The following is a 22,500-nucleotide window of genomic DNA, read 5'->3' as shown; positions in this document are numbered from 1 at the left end:
TAATCCTCAGAAGCCACCAGTAGCTCTGATTTTGGCCGAGATAGCAGGAGAGGTGAGGAAGTATACTTGGGAAATTGTGTTGTGAATAATGATGATAATGAAATATATTCATATAACTTTACTTTCAAGAATCTGTGATCCCCATAACTGTTTTATATGGAGGCTCAGTCTGCTAAGACAGTTGCATACTGTCAGATCTTTGGCACTCCAGCAAAGCCTGACAAGCCAACTTGTATTGCAATAAGATAGTTTCCTTAGGGAAGCTGGAAATTCTGTCTTGACAGAATGGATGTGGTAGAGCCTTGTCAGCTTGCTTGGGTCATTTAAACTGCCCCACTCAGTTACCTCCATCACCATGGCCAGACATGGTTTTATATCAGAAGAATATATATACATAACAAGCAAATCATTAATGGATATTAGATATCTATCATTTGTAAAGTGCTCATACTGGTTGCTAAGAACTATTAATTATTCACATCATATGCATTGTCTAGCTAAAGTATAGCACTTTCATTTTTATCATTAATGGTAGTTAGGTAACAGTATAAGATGCAAGGTATTGTTATGTATATAAAAACACAGATGCCACTACTGACAGTTGTTTATGGTATTTTTATTGATATTTTATATACTGAGCTGGTAGTACAGATATTTGAAGGAGAATGGAAATAATCTGTATTTACAGTGGAGTTGCTTTGTGTGCAAAATGTGCAAGAATACAAGTTAATGCAAAAAAAAAGAGAGAGAGAGAGAAGAAAAAAAAATATCTTTGGTTACTTTTGAGTTCTGGTGTAATTGTTTTCCATTGTTTTGTAGCAAGAAAATGACAAGCCATTTAACTATAATGTTTTACTTCCAGCAAGGACTTGTATGATTTGATGCCTTAATAAGTGTTAGCTTTTGAAGAAACTCATAAATAATGTTTTATTTTGATTTCATTATATGTTTTAGTTTAGTTGTTCATCACTTGTTGGTCCTTTCTTTCAAGGATAATTGTGCTGGTTAATCATGAATATAATTTGCATAAAATCCTGAAATACTACTGTATTTATTGTATTTCTCAGTGTAGATTTTCTTTATCCCAAACTTTTTAGGATGCTAAAAGTGCTTACGAAGGGCAAATTTTCAAAATGCTTACCTGTAATTAAAATGTTGGTTGGAAAATCTGTAATTGTGGCATGATTAATCTTAATGCAAACCAAAACTGGGTTATCCTAGTGTTACATTCATAATGGATTTTTGTCTTGTCCCTTAGAGCATTTGGTATTAGTCTGACATGTGTGCATGAGATTTTGTGAAAAAAATACAAATGACTTTGCATACATTTGGATCTCTTTAGTTAAATTTACATATTTAATAGGTGGAATTTATTAAGGAAAGGCATACAGATGATATATTTACTAAATTTCAGGATAGGGCTACAGTTAGTGCATGCACTCACGTGCACACACACACACACACACACACACACACACACACACACACACACACACACACACACACACACACACACACACACACACACACACATCCATCCACATCCACATCCACATCCACATCCACATCCACACATCCACACACACACATCCACACACACACATCCACACACACACATCCACACACACACACATATCCACACACACACATCCACACACACACATCCGCACACACACATCCACACACACACATCCACACACACACATCCACACACACACATCCTCACACACACATACACACACACACACACACACACACACACACACACACACACACACACACACACACATCCACACACACATCCACACACACATCCACACACACACAAATATTTAAGGATGATTATAAGCAGTCTATCCTGAATGATGAAGAGATTATTTCTAAATTCAAAGAGAATGCCTCAACTTCAAGGTTTATATTAATGCATATTAGATTTTTTTCTTAATATAATTTAAGCAATTGAATTAGACTAGAAACATGTTTTACAAGCTTTTACAGATGTTTTCACTGTACAGTTTCTGCTTTTGTCATGATTGCATTTAGTTTTTTTTTCTATTATATAATAGAAAATTTTGTTAATTATTTTAAAAGGTAATATAAACTCTTCATAGTATTAGAACACTCACTGGAATAAATATAGGAAATTAATATTGAATTGTAGATCAATTTTCCAGTTATTTTTGGATGCTTGCATACCTAGTTCAGGAAGTTAATCTCAATCTCAATAAATTCCATTTTTTATGTGCATAGACAAAGTGGAATTTATATTAAGTTTAAATTTGTTTGCCTTTCTGTTCTAAATGCTGTTGCAAAACATGGCCATGTTTAAGGGTTTTATTTTGCTCCTCAGTACCAACACCACCTTTTTCTCTTCCTCCCTTTTTATCCTCCTCTTCTTCTACCTCTTCTCTCCTCCTCCTTCCTCTTCCCCTTCCCCTTCCCTCCTCCTCCTTCCTCTTCCCCTTCCCCTTCCCTCCTCCTTCCTCTTCTTCATCCCCTTCTCTCCTCCTCCTTCCTCTTCTTCATCCCCTTCTCTCCTCCTCCTTCCTCTTCCTCGTCCCCTTCCTCGTCCCCTTCCCTCCTCCTTCCTCTTCTTCATCCCCTTCCCTCCTCCTCCTTCCTTTTCCTCGTCCCCTTCCCTCCTTCTCCTTCCTTTTCCTCGTCCCCTTCCCTCCTCCTCCTTCCTCTTCCTCGTCCTCGTCCCCATCGTTCCTCCTCCTTCCTCTTCCTCATCCCCTTCGTTCCTCCTCCTTCCTCTTCCTCATCCCCTTCGTTCCTCCTCCTTCCTCTTCCCCTTCCCCTTCCCTCCTCCTCCTTCCTCGTCCCCTTCCCTCCTCCTCCTTCCTCGTCCCCTTCCCTCCACGTCCTTCCTCTTCCCTCCACCTCAAACCTCTTCCCTGCACGTCCTTCCTTTGCCCTCCACCTCCTTCCTCTTCCTCGTCCCCTTTTCTCCTCCTCCTTCCCCTTTCCCTTCCCCTTCCCTCCTCCTCCTCCTCCTCCTCCTTCCTCTTCCTCTTCCTCTTCCTCTTCCCTTTCCCCTTCCCAATCCCCTTCCCTCCTCCTTCCACTTCCTCTTTCCTCCTCCTCCTCTTCCTCTTCCCCTTCCTCCTTTCTTTTTTTTCTCTCCCCCTCACCCTCCTCCTTTTCCCTCTCTTTCCCCTCCTTACTTTTCTCCCGATTTTCCACTGCATACATCCTCTGTTTCCTCCTTCCTTGTTTCTTTCTCTCGTCCCCTTCCTCATCAGGTAACCCAGAAAGCACTATTAATGTGCATGCCTTTTCCTTGTGTAAGCTAATATAAGGTAATGTATTCAAGGTCTTCATGCATACTGTATTAGCTATTGTGATAAATCCTCCTTTTGTGTGGCTGTAGGAAGAAGTGGTAAGGTTGGTGAAGATCGTGGTGTTGGTTCTTTTGCTGTTTGGCTCTGACGCATACATGCTCGTGAACTGAACTGGACTCGTTCGGTTACTCACTCATTCACTCGCTTGCTTGCTGACTCACTCACTCACTCACTCACTCACTCACTCACTCACTCACTCACTCACTCACTCACTCACTCACTCACTCACTCACTCACTCACTCACACTCACTCACACTCACACATGTGCATACATAGACACATGCATACACACACAAGCATACACACACATGCATACACACACATGCATGCACACACACACATGTACACACATGCATGCACACACACACATGTACACACATGCATACACTCATGTACACACATGCATACACACACATGTACACACATGCATATACACACATGTACACATATGTACACACATACAAATACATATGTACACACATACAAATACATATGTACACACATACAAACACATATGTACACACATACAAACACATATGTACACACATACAAACACATATGTACACACATACAAACACATATGTACACACATACAAACACACATGTACACACATACAAACACACATGTACACACATACAAACACACATGTACACACATACAAACACACATGTACACACATACAAACACACATGTACACACATACAAACACACATACAAACACACATGTACACACATACAAACACACATGTACACACATACAAACACACATGTACACACATACAAACACACATGTACACACATACAAACACACATGTACACACATACAAACACACATGTACACACATACAAACACACATGTACACACATACAAACACACATGTACACACATACAAACACACATGTACACACATACAAACACACATGTACACACATACAAACACACATGTACACACATACAAACACACATGTACACACATACAAACACACATGTACACACATACAAACACACATGTACACACTTACGTACACACACATACATGCACACACTTACGTACACACACATACATGCACACACTTACGTACACACACATACATGCACACACTTACGTACACACACATACATGCACACACTTACGTACACACACATACATGCACACACTTACGTACACACACATACATGCACACACTTACGTACACACACATACATGCACACACTTACGTACACACACATACATGCACACACTTACGTACACACACATACATGCACACACTTACGTACACACACATACATGCACACACTTACGTACACACACATACATGCACACACTTACGTACACACACATACATGCACACACTTACGTACACACACATACATGCACACACTTACGTACACACACATACATGCACACACTTACGTACACACACATACATGCACACACTTACGTACACACACATACATGCACACACTTACGTACACACACATACATACATGTACACACACACGCACACACACATACATACATGTACACACACACGCACACATAAATACATGTACACACACACACACACACACACACACACACACACACACACATGCTCACACACACACATGCACATGCTCACACACACACACACACACACACACACACACACACACATGCTCACACACACACACACATGCTCACACACACATGCACATGCTCACACACACATGCACATGCTCACACACACATGCACATGCTCACACACACATGCACATGCTCACACACACATGCACATGCTCACACACACATGCACATGCTCACACACACATGCACATGCTCACACACACATGCACATGCTCACACACACACGCACTCGCTCACACACACACACACACACACACACACACACACACACACACACACACACACACACACACACACACACACACACACACACACACATTATGCACTATGCACATCATAGTACACATATCCTTGTTTGATGTTGGATAAAAATGCAAGGTGCAGTTTTTCAACTTCAAACATGTTTTTCATCATTGGTGATTACTGTGTTGTCAGTCAGGTTTAACAGTTAGACTATATGATAAAAAATCATCCATATCTTAATGTATCAGGAGCTTTATTTACATTTAACCAAGGTATCTTTACACTGGTAGATCTGCTTCATCCCCTTAATTCATTGCAAATATTTCCCATCTCCCCCCCCCCCTTTTTATTCAATTTTTATTATTATTATGTATTATTTTTCCCCTCCTTTTGTTATTACTGAATTATTTTCAAAGGAAATGCACTGAAATAACACCCCATAAAATAATGCACAAATAGTTGAGGTCAAAAAGTTAATGATGTCACCATGTTTAGCCAATGAGAGTGGGCCATGAGATATCGGATATAGCTATATACATAGTTATTTGCATAATTTACTCAATGTTGTTTTACATACCGGAAGTAAAACCGAATTTCCCATTTTTTTATAGTAAGTTATGAGTTCCTAACCATTAACAGCTGTCAGAATACTCCTGGGAAAAGTCAGTATCATTTTTGGGTTCAGTTTGCCAAATGGAAGTGGAGCTACCTGGTTAAATGTACCCTGTTCTCTAAGAATTGCTTCCATAAAAGTAGGAAGAAATCAGTATATTTGTTGATCAGAGAAGAAATTGGACTTGGTATAAAAGATTTAGAAAATTAATTATTTCAATTATGAAACGGAATTTCTGCCAGCGTTCCTGCAACATGCTTGTCTCAGAATACTTTTCAGGCTTTAGAGTCCATCACTGTTTTATATACAGTGATTTCCAGCACAGAGATGATCGGTATTATTTCAGAGTCAATATTGTCCCCTCTTTTGTGTGCCTCAGTGTGTCGCTGATGGGAGAGCTGAATGGGTCTTGCTGTGATATGGGAGTTGATTGAATTTTCCTCTGGACAATTGCCCTGATCTGGAAATGGTGATGGATATTGAGATGGCGAGCACGAGCTGGTGTTATTAGAAATTCTTTACCTCTTATTGCATATGATCAATGTTTCATTTTCTTGAATGGCGGTCTGTGTTAATTTTTAAAAATATATATTTTTTGTACATTATTATTTTTATTTTTTATTTTTTTGTATTTAATACAGTACAATACATAACATGTGAATTATAGGGTTGTACTACTTGTGTAATACAGCCCTAAATAGTATAGATAACTGTATTGTATATATTTACGGTATCTTGTCCAAATTTGTACAAGAGAATCTTTTATGTAATATTACATGTCACCAGTATACTAATCACATGCTTTCTCTTGTTACAGTGGGCAAAACCTCGCTTATCACTAGGTTTATGTACGACTCCTTCGACAACACCTACCAGGTAAATATGATGATTTTTATTGTTATTGAATGATCTGCAAGGGGTTGATTGTTACCCAGTAAATACCCCTCTTAGTTATACCCCTTTTTTTTCCTCCCCTGCTACCATCTTCTCTTTCCTTCTATCATCCCATCTTTCCTTCCTACTTTCCATCATCCCCACCTCTTTTCCCTCTTCCTTCCTTCTCTCTAACCCTCTCTCCTTCCCTCGAACCTTCTCTCCTTCCTTCCCTCGAACCCTCTCTCCTTCCTTCCCTCGAACCTTCTCTCCTTCCTTCCCTCGAACCCTCTCTCCTTCCTTCCCTCGAACCCTCTCTCCTTCCTTCCCTCGAACCCTCTCTCCTTCCTTCCCTCGAACCCTCTCTCCTTCCTTCCCTCGAACCCTCTCTCCTTCCTTCCCTCGAACCCTCTCTCCTTCCTTCCCTCGAACCCTCTCTCCTTCCTTCCCTCGAACCCTCTCTCCTTCCTTCCCTCGAACCCTCTCTCCTTCCTTCCCTCGAACCCTCTCTCCTTCCTTCCCTCGAACCCTCTCTCCTTCCTTCCCTCGAACCCTCTCTCCTTCCTTCCCTTGAACCCTCTCTCCTTCCTTCCCTTGAACCCTCTCTCCTTCCTTCCCTCGAACCTTCTCTCCTTCCTTCCCTCGAACCTTCTCTCCTTCCTTCCCTCGAACCCTCTCTCCTTCCTTCCCTCGAACCCTCTCTCCTTCCTTCCCTCGAACCCTCTCTCCTTCCTTCCCTCGAACCCTCTCTCCTTCCTTCCCTCGAACCCTCTCTCCTTCCTTCCCTCGAACCCTCTCTCCTTCCTTCCCTCGAACCCTCTCTCCTTCCTTCCCTCGAACCCTCTCTCCTTCCTTCCCTCGAACCCTCTCTCCTTCCTTCCCTCGAACCCTCTCTCCTTCCTTCCCTCGAACCCTCTCTCCTTCCTTCCCTCGAACCCTCTCTCCTTCCTTCCCTCGAACCCTCTCTCCTTCCTTCCCTCGAACCCTCTCTCCTTCCTTCCCTCGAACCCTCTCTCCTTCCTTCCCACGCACCCTCTCTCCTTCCTTCCCTCGAACCCTCTCTCCTTCCTTCCCTCGAACCCTCTCTCCTTCCTTCCCTCTAGCCCTCTCTCCTTCCTTCCCTCTAGCCCTCTCTCCTTCCTTCCCTCTAGCCCTCTCTCCTTCCTTGCCTCTAGCCCTCTCTCCTTCCTTCCTCTAGCCCTCTCTCCTTCCTTCCTCTAGCCCTCTCTCCTTCCTTCCCTCTAGCCCTCTCTCCTTCCTTCCCTCTAGCCCTCTCTCCTTCCTTCCCTCTAGCCCTCTCTCCTTCCTTCCCTCTAGCCCTCTCTCCTTCCTTCCCTCTAGCCCTCTCTCCTTCCTTCCCTCTAGCCCTCTCTCCTTCCTTCCCTCTAGCCCTCTCTCCTTCCTTCCCTCTAGCCCTCTCTCCTTCCTTCCCTCTAGCCCTCTCTCCTTCCTTCCCTCTAGCCCTCTCTCCTTCCTTCCCTCTAGCCCTCTCTCCTGTCTTTAGGATAGCCAAACACAAGTGTTCCATGATTCACCCTGCTTGCGTCATTTTCTCGTAGTCCACTTACTCCATGTTATTTAGGGAATCTCTTTCCACCTCACTGCTTGTACTGTTATCCCCCCACCTCCCACTTTAATTTATAAAAAAAAATCCCTTCTACCCCCTCATACTGTGTATATCCACCCACCCCCCCTCCCCTGATATTGTACAATTTTTTTTCTCTCCCATTTCCCTCGCGAGTTGTTGAATGAAGTGTCCATGCGATAATACGCGATAATTTTCGGTGGTTGTCCCGTGTTCCCTCCCTCCCCCCCTTCCCCCCACCCTGTCTTTTCGTTTGGAGGGAGTTGGAGAACAGGGAGGGGGAGGAGGAGGAAGGGAAAATGAGAGCGGGAGAAAGAGAGGATGAGAGGGAAAAAAAAAGACAAACGGGCCACAGTACTTACATACTCTTTATCTTTCTTCTCGTGCTCACTTTCGCTTACTCTCCTTCTGTTCTCGCTTTTATGTCTTCTCTCTCGCAGTCTTTCGAGTGCTTTCTCATCTTTTGTCTTCCGTGGTCCTTTTTGCTTTTCTCTCTATATCCTAGTTTCATTCTTTTTATTCTATCCCACCTCTCACTCACTCTCTTTCATCTTCCTTTCTCTACTCTTGTTTCTCTTGTCCACGTTCTCCTTTTCTTCGCTTCCTCTCTCTCTCTCTCTCTCTCGCTCTTTCTCTCTCTCTCTCTCTCTCTCTATGTCTCTCTTTCTCTCTCTCCCTCTCCCCTTCTCTCTCCGTCCCTCTCTCTCTCTTTCACTCTCTTTCTCTGTCTCTCTTTCTCGCTCTCCCTCTCCCCTTCTCTCTCTGTCGCTCTCTTTTTCTCTCTCTCTCTCTCTCTCTCTCTCTCTCTCTCTCTCTCTCTCTCTCCCCCTGTCTCCCTTCCTCTCTCTCTCTCGCTCTCCCCCTGTCTCCCCTTCCTCTCCCTCTCTCCCTCCCAATTTCTTTTCTAGCCCCTTCCTATTGTCAGTCCACCCATCTTCTCTTTCTTTCTTCTTCCTCTCCTCTTTGTCTTTTCGCCCTCTCTCTCTCTCTTTTTTTTTTTTTGGTCGAGAAACCGGGCCATAGCAGCTCTTTTTTGCGTGCCGCTCGTTCACCGAGACCATCAAGCAGTTTCTCCTTGGGAAATTTTTGCTCGCCCTCTCCTTTTTGTTCTGCGCGAGGGTTTGTGGGCGTCGCGGGTTGGGCGTTTTCACCACGACGTTCAACTCTGTAAATATAGATTGTGGATGAAGATGGGGCGGATGAGCGGTGCCTGGGTAGGGTTCTTCCCCATGGGCGATCTGGTCTTTGGGATCGGTGGGTAGGAGAAGAGAGAGAGAGAGGAAAAGAAAGTCACGGGTGTTTCGGGGTTAGCGTGTGAAGGGCGTGGTCGACCGGTCATATTTCTCTCTCTCGTTGTAGTGGTGGTGATGGTGGTGGTAACGACGGTGGTGGTGGTGGTGGTGGTGATTATGATGATTAGAATGACACGAAAAATGAAAATTACTACGGCGATAGGATTATGATTTACTGGTGTAATGGTAATGTTGGCAACGAAAAACAATAAAGCATGAATAAAGACGAAAAATATATATCTATTGATTACGGAGTATTTGACCGGCAGCAGCGGTGTGGGTGGGTGGCGGGGAGGAGGGGAGGGAGGGGAGGGGGATGATGTGTTCCCAGCTGCAGGTAGGCCCGTCCGAAATGACATGGCTGTTGCAAGCGTTGATTGTTCCCATTGCAGCTAACGGCCGTGCAGTTGGACAGGAATTGACGGGGAATCTGTCGCTCAGTGGCGCCGTTTGGGGAGGGAATGGCTCTGAATTGGCTGCTGCGGAGACCGATATTTGTGAGGGAGGGAGAAGGGCAGGGAGGGAGAGAGGGAGGGGGAGGGAGGGAGGGAGAAAGAAAGCCTTAGCAGTAAAACCATCTTCATCTCGCTTCTCGCTTATTTCCCACATAACATTCTCTCTCTCTCTCTCTCTCTCTCTCTCTCTCTCTCTCTCTCTCTCTCTCTCTCTCTCTCTCTCTCTCTCTCTCTCTCTCTCTCTCTCTCTCTCTCTCTCTCTCTCTCTCTCTCTCTCTCTCTCTCTCTCTCTCTCTCTCTCTCTCTCTCTCTCTCTCTCTCTCTATCCGTTTGCTCCAATCCCGACTATTATTTCCTCACCCTTGCATAACCCTGATTTTTTTTCTCTCCCCCCCTCCCCCTGCCCCCTCCCCCCCCTCTCTCGTTTGCCCTTCCCCTCACCCCCCCCCCCCTCGATCACCCTCCTCTTGCCAGCTCGTTGAAGGCTCTCTCGAAACCACCAGTTGGGCGTGACCAGCCTTAATGAAGCTGCACACCCACCCCCTCTCCCTCTCCCTCTCCCATCTCTACCCCCCTCCCTCCCTCCCTCCACTTCATTCCTTCTCTTCCTCATCCGTGGATTTTATTATCATCATTATTAGTATTTTTTTGTAATGTATCTTTGGCCTTGGTTTCTGAAGGTAACGGGCGGATCCAAACAATCTTTTATTGTTATTATTGTTATAGTTACGAAGCTGATGCCTTTTTCCTTTTTTTCAAATGCTTGTTTCTCTCTTTCTGTGTCCTTTTTTTCCTTTTCTAAGCACGCGTTTTAGGAGAATGAAAAAGGAGAGAAGAAAAGAAAATGGTCCATTTAAGGAACGCCGCCACCGATGATGATAATCATAATGAAGAAGTCCTTAAGGGTGGAATTCCCGTAAGAAGGGCGTGGGAACGTGGCCTCTGACGACGGCCCGATCCGCAAAACTGCCAATTAGCGAGTGACTGCTGACGACGCGTAATGAGCGGCGCGGTTCGGGCGCTTTGGAGGCGGCGGCGGTCGAGGGGAGTGAGGGGAGAGGGTTGGAGGATGAAGGGACGGAGGGAAGAGAGTTGGAGGATGAGGGGAGAGGTTGGAGGATGAGGGGAGTGAGGGAAGAGGGTTGGAGGATGAGGGAAGAGGGTTGGAGGATGAGGGGACGGAGGGTTGAGATGAGGAGAGAGTTGGATGATGGGGACGGAGGGAGAGGGTTGGAGGATGAGGAGAAAGGGGAGAAGAAAGAGCACAGTGAAGGTGAGGGGAGAAGGAAGAGGATAGTAAGGTGGGAGAGGGCAGAGTGGAGAATGAAGAACAGGAGAAAGAGGGCAGGGGCGAGGGGGAGATGTCTGGCTGGGATGAAGGGGGGCGTCGAGGAGTAGGGGTAATGGGGTTCTAAGCACTAATGAATTGGCCCTTTGCCGCTATCGTTGCGTCCGTTATTGTTGTTGTCATTATTTTATTGGTTGGGTGTTGTCATTGACAGCTGATTATTGGTGTTGGATTATCGTCTGTTGTTTATGGCGGCGGGCCTGAGATTGGGGGTGGAGGGGGGGGGGGGGCGAAAGACGTCGGATTTAGTGCGGTAGAAAAATGGAGGGGGCGCGACGGGGGGCGAAGATTATGGTGGGTGGTAATGATTGCTTCGAAATATATTAAAAAAAGGAAAGGAAATTTGAGGAGGAGGAAGGGAGGATGGAAGCCGAATGATAGAAGCGCAAATAGAGCCAAGGAATAGAGTCGAGGGGGATAAAAAATGTACAGTAATCCGCAGAAGAAAGTAAGGCAGACAGGCATAGGAAGGAGAACCAAAGCTCACGCACAGGCAAGCAGGAAGAAAAAAACAACAACATAAGGAAGCCACGGCCTTGATGACGTAACGGCCAGATACCGGCGGCGCGGAGATCGGGATGGCGATGTACCGGTAGCACCAGTTCCGGGGCTTTGGCGGTCCGGGGGATGACTCACGTGCGCGCTTGCGTCTGGGGTGGGGGAGGGGGGGTTACAACGAAGGAGGGGGAGGTTGAGGTGGCGAACGAAGGGCGGTGTGTGGTGTCTAATTAAAGTTTTTTTTTTAGCCTTTACTTTTTTATGGATTCTTGGAAGGTTGCAGAAGGTGTTCTGTTTTATTATTATTATAATCATTATTCTTGTTGTTTTTTTATTGTTATCATTATTATTATTATTATTGTTATCGTTATCATCATTATTGTTATTATTATTATTATTATTATTATTATTATTATTATTATTACTATTGCTATTATTATTAATTTATGTTCGCCTTACCTTCTGTGGGTGTCATGCTTCCCAGGTACGTCTCCGCTTGCAGGCATCCGGTGCAGGAAAGGTCGTGAACCGGCCTGCACCTCCCGTGCCCTTTGTGCGTGCTCGGGTGGGGGGGGTTCTCTTTTCCTCTTTTTTCGTTGCACGTCTTTCTCTCTTTCTCTTTCTCTTTCTCCCTCGCTTCTCTTTCTCCCTCTCTTCTCTTTCTCCCTCTCTTCTCTCTCTCCCTCCCTTCTCTCTCTCCCTCTCTTCTCTCTCTCCCTCTCTTCTCTCTCTCCCTCTCTTCTCTCTCTCCCTCTCTTCTCTCTCTCCCTCTCTTCTCTCTCTCCCTCCCTCTCTCCCTCTCTCTCTATCCCCCCCCCTCTCTCTCCCTCCCTCTCTCCCTCTCTCTCCACCTCCCTCTCTTCTCTCTCTCTCCCTCCCTCTCTTCTCTCTCTCTCCCTCCCTCTCTTCTCTTCTCCTATCCTCTCCTCTCTCTTCTCTCTCTCTCCCTCCCTCTCTTCTCTCTCTCTCCCTCCCTCTCTTCTCTCTCTCTCCCTCCCTCTCTTCTCTCTCTCTCCCTCTCTTCTCTCTCTCTCCCTCTCTCTCTCCCCCTCTCTTTCTCTTTCTCTTTCTCTCTACATTTTTAAATAGAAGTCATGATAATAAGGTTCCGATATGGATTAGAACAAAAAAATTGGTCTTACTGTTTTTTATTTATTTATTCATTTATTTGTTTTGTTTGATTTTATTATTATATTCATTAGATTGTTAGTAGTAGTAGTAGTAGTAGTAGTAGTAGTAGTGGCAGAAGCAGTAATAGTAGTAGTAGGAATAGGAATAATAAAAGGAGGAAGAGGAAAAGGAAGAGGAGGAGGAATATTAGTGTCACTGATATTGTCTGCTTTTGGAGGAAGACAAATGAAAGCGCATTGCGTGCGCGGAAGAGGCCGCTGCCGAACGAAGTGCTTACGAAGACGACGACGACGCGACACCCACGTCAGCGCCTCAGCCCCCCCGCCGCCCCCCGCCCCCGCCCCTGCCGCCGCCGCCGCTGCGCTCAGGGGAATTCCTTCAGATTAGTCAGGTGTTGTGGCGGCCGGAACAGGAGTCTCGGGAATGGGCGAGGCGATCCTGTGTGTGTTAGGGTGTGGGGATGGGGTGGGGGTTAAGGGTGTGCGGCGTGGGTGGGGGTGCGGTATGGTAGGGGAGGAGGGGTTGCGAATAAAAAGAGGGAGGGGAATGGGTAAGAGAAGGAGAAACGTGGAGTGGAAGAGGGTGAGGAGGAAGAGTTGCGAACTTCAAGAGGAGGAATGGAAGCAAGAGGAGAAGCTGCTGTCGAGTGGAGAGGGTAGGGGAGGAGGGTTGCACGGGCCTCTGGAGATGGGTAGAAGGAGGGGAAACGCGTGGGTGGAGAGGGTAGGGGAGGAGGGGTTGCGAATAAAAAGAGGGAGGGGAATGGGTAAGAGGAGGGGAAATGCGTGTGTGGGGGGGAGAAGAGGGCTTTATTGGTTTGTGCGTGTTTGTGGGTTTATCCGTCTGTTATATCTGCCTAGGTTTGTGTCTGCTTCCGCTTCTGCCATTTCGTCTGTTTGTGCATCTGCATATTGCGTTCACTCTCCTTCGCTCCCTGTGCGTGCAACTGAATATGATTTTTATCCAGGCTTTCTATCAATATGTATGTAATATATATGATATATGATATATTATGTATGATATATAATATTTATGTATATATGTATACATTATATTTACGTATATATGCATATATTGTATTTACATGTACATGTATTTATATGGATATACATGTTTAATAATTTAGTCTATAAAACTTGTGTATGGAAAATATATACATGTATGCATGCATGTGTGTGTTTGTATGATATATATGTGTGTGTATATATATATATATATATATATATATATATATATATATATATATATATAAAATATTTGTAACATGTGATTTTTATAAGGCCGAACTGCGGTCGCTAACGGTAGCACCGTTGAGGCACGAGGAAGTGGGTAGGGGGAGGAGGAGGAAGGGAGGTGCTAGGAACCGCAGTGAATGCATCGAAGGTGAGAAGATTCTTCTTTACTTCGTCTAAAGCGGAGAGAGAGAGAGAGAGAGAGAGAGAGAGAGAGAGAGAGAGAGAGAGAGAGAGAGAGAGAGAGAGAGAGAGAGAGAGAGAGAGAGAGAGAGAGAAGACAGAGAGACAGACAGACAGACAGACAGACACAGACACACAGACAGAGAGAGGAGATGAGGGGAGGGGAGAGGAGAGGAGAGGAGAGGAGAGAGAGATAGGGGCTTGGGGAGGGGGGCTGGCCAAGGATTGCGGCTTGTGGGTGGGGCCAGAAGCGTCGGGGGAGTTCCTTCGTCAGCCGGTGTCGTCGCCGCAGGGGAGCTCGGCGCTTGTGAAGCCCTACCGTTAGAGCCAGAATTGCAGATTCCTTCCGGCCTCGTCTCCTCTTCTCTTCTCCTCCTGTTTCTTCTTATTCTCCTTCACCTCTTCCTCTTCCTTTTCTTCGGCCTCTCCATATTTTTTTTCTTCTCTCCTTGTTTTTTTCCTCATCTTCGGATACTTCTAAACCATGTCCTTTTCTTCTTCTCTTCTCCTTCTCCTTCTCCTTCTCCTCCTCCTCCTCCTATTTCCTCCTCCTCCTCCTCCTCCTCCTCCTCCTCCTTTCCTTCTAATTTCTATTCTTAATATCCTTCCCCTCCTTCTTCTCTGCCTCCTCTCTCCTCCCTTCTTTCTCTTCACTCCTCCTCACTCCTTCTCCCTTCTTATCCTCCTCCTTCTCTTCTCTCCTTTTTCCTCTCCTCCTCTCCCTTCTCCTCCTCTCCCTTTTCTTCCTCCTCCTCCTTTTCCTCCTCCTCCTTCCTCCTTCTCTTCCTTTTCCTCCTCCTCTTCCTCCTCTTCCTCCTTCCCTTCCTCCTCTTCCTCCTCCTCCTCACCTTCTACCCTTGCCATCCCCTCCCTCAGTACTAATATAGCAAAAAGCAGCGTGAGATTTTACGGTTATTTCTTAAAAGTCTTAAGGGCAAGAGTGTGGGAGGGAAAGAGAGGATATAAGAGGAGTAGTCTCTCTCTCTCTCTCTCTTTCTCTTTCTCTTTCTCTTTCTCTTTTTCTCTTTCTCTCTCTCTCTCTCTCTCTCTCTCTCTCTCTCTCTCTCTCTCCCTCTCTCTCTCTCTCTCTCTCTCTCTCTCTCTCTCTCTCTCTCTCTCTCTCTCTCTCTCTCTTGCTCTTGCTCTTGCTCTTGCTCTTTCTTTCCTTCTTTACTTTTCTCCGATTCACATTCTCCCCCGGCCTCTCTCCCATTATCTCTTTCTCTATATTTTTTTCTAATTCTCTTTCCCTCCCTCCCTCCCGCTTCTTCTTTCTTTTTCTTTCCCTTCTCCTTTTTTCTCTTTCCCTTCCTCTCTTCCCCTCTCTTCTCTTGTCTTCTCTCTTCCTCCTCCCTCCCTGCCCCTTCATCTCTTCTCCTTCTCCGCTCCCTCCCCCTCTTTCTCTGCTCTTCTCCTCCTGCCTCCATTCCCCCCCCACTCCTCTCACTCTCCATTTCTCCTCCCCCTTACTCTTCCTCTTCTCTCCTCTCCTCATTCTTCCCTCCCTCTCACTTTCCTCCTCCCCACTTCTCCTCTCCCTCTCTCTCTCCCTCTCTCCTCTCCACTCCTCTTTCTCTCTCCTCCACCTTTCTCTTTTCTCCTCCTCCTCTCTTTATACCCCTCCCCACACTTCTCTTCTGCTCTCCTCTCCTCTCGTAATTCCTTCATCTCGCATGTTGTACACATTGCCGTCGCTCGCAAAAATGTAGGCGTTGCGAGGTTGGCGGGGTTGCCTGTATTGATTCATGGTGTGCCGAGGGGAGGGGGAGGGGGTGGAGGAGAGGTGAAGAAGGAGAGGTAGAAAGCTCGGGAGGAGCTGGCGGGTGGGAGGGAGGAGAGGAAGAGAGAGGGTGTCTCAGTTCCTGCAGGACAACCTTAACTCCGCTGTGTGTGTGCGTGTGCGTGCGTGTGTATGACTGTGTTTGTTCAAGAGATGGAGGTTGCAAACATTGGGTTAGCTGCTGCAGGATTGTAATTAAAATGTTTTATGCATAGTAATTTATTTTTATTAACGTGGCGCCATGGAAATTTCCACCGAAAAAAAAGAAAAAAAAGATTTTTAATTTCTGGCGAAATATTGCCGGCTATGTTTTTTTTTCCACTAATTTGCGAGAGTGTGGATGAACTTACTATTTCTTGAAATGTTTACATATCACCATCACTATCATTGCCTTCACCGTTACCTCCACCACCACCATCACCACTACCATCATTACCACCACCACCACCATCATTACCACCACCACCACCATCATTACCTCCACCATCACCACCACCACCATCATCACCACCACCACCATCATCACCACCACCACCATCATCACCACCACCACCAAGTCATCACACATCATCCACCACCACCACCACCATCATTACCACCACCACCACCATCATTACCTCCACCATCATCACCACCACCACCATCATCACCACCACCACCATCATCACCACCACCACCATCATCTTACCACCACACACCATCAATCACCATCATCACCACCACCATCACACACCACCTACCTGTCATCATCACCACCACCACCACCATCATCACCACCACCGTCACCACCACCACCACAACGATCACCGCCACCACCACAACGATCACCGCCACCACCACAACGATCACCACCATCACAGCACCAGAAACAACGACAACCCCCCCCCCCCCTTCCACATCAATAATCGTCCATCGTTTTAAGATAAAAGTGTAGGGATCAAGTTAAAGGTAAGCTTCGCAAGTGCACCACCACCATCATTACCACCACCAGCACCATCATTACCTCCACCATCATCGCCATCACCACCATCATCACCACCGCCACCATCACCACCACCACCATCATCACCACCACCACCATCATCACCACCACCACCATCATCACCACCACCACCACCATCACCACCACCACTACCACCACCACCACCATCATCATCACCATCACCATCATCCACCCACCACCACCATCATCACCACCACCACCATCATCACCACTATCACCGCCATCATCACCACCACCACCATCATCACCACCATCGTCACCACCACCACCACAACGATCACCGCCACCACCACAACGATCACCGCCACCACCACAACGATCACCACCATCACAGCACCAGAAACAACGACAACCCCCCCCCCCCTTCCACATCAATAATCGTCCATCGTTTTAAGATAAAAGTGTAGGGATCAAGTTAAAGGTAAGCTTCGCAAGTGCACTTCAGGTAATGAGTCTCTGGGGATTATGTTTATATACTTCATCTATCATCCCCCCTCCCCCCTCTCTCCTCTCCCCCTCCTCTCCACATCTCTTCCTCTTCCCACCTCTTCTTCTCTCTCCTCACCTCTTCTCTCTCTCGTCTTCCTCTCCCCCTCCTCTCCCCTCTCCTCTTCCTCTCCCACTCCTCTCCTCTCTCCTCTTCCTCTCCCACTCCTCTTCCTCTTCCTCTTCCTCTCCCCCTCCTCTTCCTCTCCTCCCTCGACGCCCGTGTCAACACTATAAGGTCAGAGGGCACGTGGGCTTAGGTCAAGATGTGCCAGCGACGGAGCAACATAGGTCAAGAGGTCGAGTTGGAAAAAGGTCAGGTTACGTTGGGCGAGGTGAACAAGGGGACAAACACGGCAGCTTGTTGAATGAATGAACCGAAGCGAAGCCCCACGCAGTTTGGAACTTGATTCATTTTCAGGTTTTCTCTCTCTCTCTCTCTCTCTCTCTCTCTCTCTCTCTCTCTCTCTCTCTCTCTCTCTCTCTCTCTCTCTCTCTCTCTCTCTCTCTCTGCTCCCTCTTTCTCTCCCTCTCTCTCTCTCTCTCTCTCTCTCTCTCTCTCTCTCTCTCTCTCTCTCTCTCTCTCTCTCTCTCTCTCTCTCTCTCTCTCTCTCTCTCTCCCTCTTTTTTCTCTTTCTTTATCTTTTTCTTTCTCTTTCTCTCCCCCTTTTCCTCTCTCCCTCCCTCCCTCCCTCTCTCCCTTTCCATCCCTCTCTCCCTCCCTCCCTTTCCATCCCTCTCTCCCTACCTCCCCCCCTCCCTCCCTCCCCCTCTCTCTCTCTCTTTCTCCCCCTCTCTCCCATCCCTCCCTCCCTCCCTCCTATTTGGTGGCCTCATCTCGGTGACCTACATACCACGTTTTTTCGGGGATTTTTGTGGCGAACTTCGTTTGCTTGATTGTTTTTTTAGTCCACAAATCCACTTTTTGGTATATTTTGGTCTTCCTTTTTATATATTGTTTGTAACTCTGTTACACCGTCGTTATGTTCTCTATTATTCCCCCTCCCTCTATTTCTCTTCACTCGTTCTCGCCTCGAATCTTCCTTTTGCTGTTCTGGTCTTCTCCTCCCCCCACTCCTCGACTTTGCCTTAGTTCACTTTCGTTCACTACTTCCTTCACCCTTCATTCCTGTCGCTGCCCTTTCTTTCCTCCTCCGCCTCCTCCCCCTCCTCCCTCCTCCTCCTCCTTCCTCCTCCTCCTCCCCCCCCCTCCTCCCCGTGCCCATCCTCTCTTTTCACAGCTCTTCAGTCCCATCCATTCCGCCACCTGCTGCCTCTTTCACTATATTCCTCCTTTCTCCCCTCCCTCCGTCTATCCCTCCTTCCCTCCCTCCTTCCCTTCTCCCTTCCTTCCCTCCCTCCTCCCTTCCTTCCTTCCCTCCTCCCTCCTTCCTTCACTTCCTCTCCTCCTTCAAACCCCTTCTCCCGTCTTCCCTCCCTCCTCCCTTCTTTCCCTACTTCTTCCTTTCTTCTCTTCTTTCCTCCCTTCTTCTCTTACCTCTCTTCTCCTCCCTCCCTTCCCCTCCGCTCCATCTCGCCTTCACTCCTTGCCGCTTGCGTACTCGTCTTTGTAACCAGCCTTCCCTCAATTATAAATGACTATCGACATTCGGACGCTCGATCTATAAAGCTACGGAATCGGAGACGGGAGCTTCCTACCCCCTCCCCTCCCTCATTCCGCATTTGCCTTCACCCTCCCCCTCACCTCACCTCCCCTCCCCTAATCCCCATTCGCCTTACCCCCTCCCCTCCCTCTTTCCCTCTTTCCCCTTCCCCCTCCCTCTTTCCTCTTTCCCCTTCCATCTCCATCATTTCTTCTTCCCCCTCCCACCCCCCTCATTTCCCTATCGCATTCCCATTTCGCTCTCTCTCCCCCCCTGCCCCCTTTCCCGCATTCCCCCTTACTCCTTACCCCTCCCTCAATCCCACTCCAGCATTCACCTTTCCCCTCCCCTTTCCCTTTCCCCTCCCCCTCCCCCCAGTTTATTTCAAGCATTACCTTTCGAGCCTCTGTTTATGTTTACGGTTGGAGTGTGCATTCCGTTCGTCCGTGCGTTGACAGGTTCTCGTGCTGAGGATGGAGGGTCGGGGATGGGTGATGAGGGGTGGGTGTGGGGAGGGGGTGTATGTTGCTTACTTCGTGCCTCTCTGCAGCCTTTTCTTGGTTACGTGTTGAATATATATTTTTTCTCGTTTTTTTTTCGTTTTTTGTGATTTTCTTTTATTATCAGTGAATTTTAAAGAATAGCTGATTTTCGTTAAGGAAGAAAAACGTGTCATTGTTATGAAATCCGTTGCCATCTTTGATGTCAAGTGTCAATGTCAAGTTGCAGTTCTACCCCCCCCCCCTCCCTTCCCCCCTTCCCCCCGAATGCCAGGATTCCAACGACGGCAATCACGATGATTAAATGCTCGCTATGGAGATCGAGGCAGGTCGCGTGCTTGGCGTAGGTTGGGGGGTGAAGTTGCACGTGTGGGAAGGTTAGGGGGGGGATTGGGGAGGTAGAGGGAGGGAGGGAGGGAGGGGTGTCGAGAAGGTATACATGGGTGTGGAGACTCTGTGACGCCCGTTTTTTTTTTTTTTTGTTTGGCATATAATTTTGAAGATCGGCTCTGTGTGTGTGTGTGTGTGTATGCGTGTGTATGTATGTATGTATGTATGTATGTGTGCGTATGGTACCGGTACAGCTTTCTCCGCCGTAGCCCTGCTGCGTTTGGCGACCGCATGCCTCATCTTCCGGCTCCTAACATGTTTCGTGGCTATTCCGTCGAGCGTAAAAAAAGGCCGCCGACGATGAGCCTCGAGGCGGACGAGGGAGGCGGGAGAGCGCGAAGAGGGAAGACGAGGACCAGGTGAGTGCCGGGGATGTTTGGGCCTCCCCGGGTGACGTCATCTGTCCATGAGTCACCGTCACATGACACACACTACTTAATATCTCGCCCGCCCTCTCTCCGTGCATGACGGGCGCACGCACGCTCACGACTATGGACTAAATTATATATACATGCACGCACATGCACACGCGCACGCGCGCTCATACATATACACATGCGCGCACACACACATGCGCATACACTCACGCACACACTCACACACACACTCACACACACTCACATGCGCATACACTCACACACACACTCACACAAACACTCACGCACACACTCACGCACGCACACGCACACTCACATGCACACACTCACATGCACACACTCACATGCACACACTCACATGCACACACTCACATGCACACTCTCTCACACACACACTCACACACACACACTCACATTCTCACACACACACACACACACACACACACACACACACACACACACACACACACACACACACACACACACACACACACACACACACACACACACACACACACACACACACACAAACACACACACACAAACACACACACACAAACACACAAACACACACACACACACACACGCTTAGCTCTTCCTCCCCCCCCCCCCCCGTTAAAATTTCTGAATTTTTTGGGCGAAAGCGGCATTGTGGTTATTGGGATGACAGCGATGATATTGTCTTAGTCATCCACCCACCCTGCATCCCCTCCATAACCTCTACACCTTCCCACCCCTCCCCGACTCCCCTCCCTCACCCTACCCTCCCCCCCTGAACACCCTCACCTAGTCCTTGTTCCATCCTTCACCCCCAATCCCTCTTCTCTGGCTCGCACACTCGCGCGACCCCATGCAGGTAGCCGTCGTCCACAGCGGCCTTTGCTTCTCGTCCTGCTCCTGGTGTCCCCCACCCCTTAATGTCTGCTCCTTTCCCCTCGGCCTCCCACTTCTTTGTTTTTCCTCCTCCCTCCCTCTCTTTTTCCACACTGCGTTTTTCCTTTCCACTTCCTTCTTTTTCCCTCCCCTTTCTTATGCTGCTGCTCTCGTCCCTCTTCTTCTCCTCATCCTCCTCCTCCTTCCCTTCCTCCTCCTTCCTCCTCCTCCTTCGTCCTCCTTCGTCCTCCTTCCCTTCCTCCTCCTTCGTCCTCCTTCCCTTCCTCCTCCTTCCTCTTCCTTTCTCCTCCTCCTTCCTTTTCCTTTCTCCTCCGCCTTCCTCTTCCTTTCTCCTCCTCCGTCCCCCTCCTCCTCCTCGCTGCCAAGACCTTTTTGAGGCGTGGAGCGAACGAGCGAAATCGGATCGATAATAAAGTTATTTGGCTGGATTGGCGCCGGCGGGACAGGGGACGGCCGGTCGGTCGGCGCTCCGTACACGTGTGTGTCTGTTTCTTGTCTGTGTGTGTGTGTCTGCCTGTCTGTCTCTTGTCTGTGTGTGTCTGGCTCTTGTCTGTATGTGTGTCTGGTTCTTGTCTGTCTATTGTCTGTCTGCATGTATGTATGTGCGTGTGTGCGCCTCTTTACACGTGCATGCTTGTCTGTCTGTCTGTGCTTGCATGCAGATATTTGTCAAGCAAGGGAAATTAAAATTGCAATTCGGGTCACATGTGTTGTCGCATTATCTCGTTAATGGTAAAGGGAATGCACATCACTGTCTAGCTTGAATTTTTAGAAATCCCAATTGATTGATGTATATGTAATAGATCTAAGCAAATACCATTATGTAGGAAGCTTTATGAAATTTCGTTATGAGCTTGATTTTGTTATTGCTAAGGCTTGCGGGTAAACAATTGCGTTGTCCAGCCGGAGAAACGGGGATTGCAAACAGCGCTGATTGGGGAATAATAGCTGTTTGAAGAGGCTGCGGTGCTTCCTCCTTCCTCTAAAAAAGTTCATAAATGAACAAATAAAAAAGATGAAACACAGTCGATTTCTTTAT

At 47.4% G+C, this 22,500-nt stretch overlaps 1 protein-coding gene across 3 annotated transcripts in view; it reads left to right on the top strand.

Annotated features, from left to right (window-relative positions):
• The window catches only part of Rab6 (RAS oncogene family member Rab6), a 60,481-nt gene that overhangs the window by 1,457 nt on the left and 36,524 nt on the right, over positions 1-22,500 (top strand). For all 3 annotated transcript variants that reach the window (XM_027377904.2, XM_027377905.2, XM_027377903.2), the window contains exon 2: positions 6,648-6,706. In XM_027377904.2, coding sequence (XP_027233705.1) covers positions 6,648-6,706 — 59 coding nt within the window. The remainder of the gene's footprint in view (positions 1-6,647; positions 6,707-22,500) is intronic.

This window comes from Penaeus vannamei, chromosome 10, assembly GCF_042767895.1.
Source record: "Penaeus vannamei isolate JL-2024 chromosome 10, ASM4276789v1, whole genome shotgun sequence".
NCBI lineage: Eukaryota > Metazoa > Arthropoda > Malacostraca > Decapoda > Penaeidae > Penaeus > Penaeus vannamei.
The sequence above is the reverse complement of the archived record's forward strand: the minus strand, read 5'-3'. Positions and strand labels throughout refer to the sequence as shown.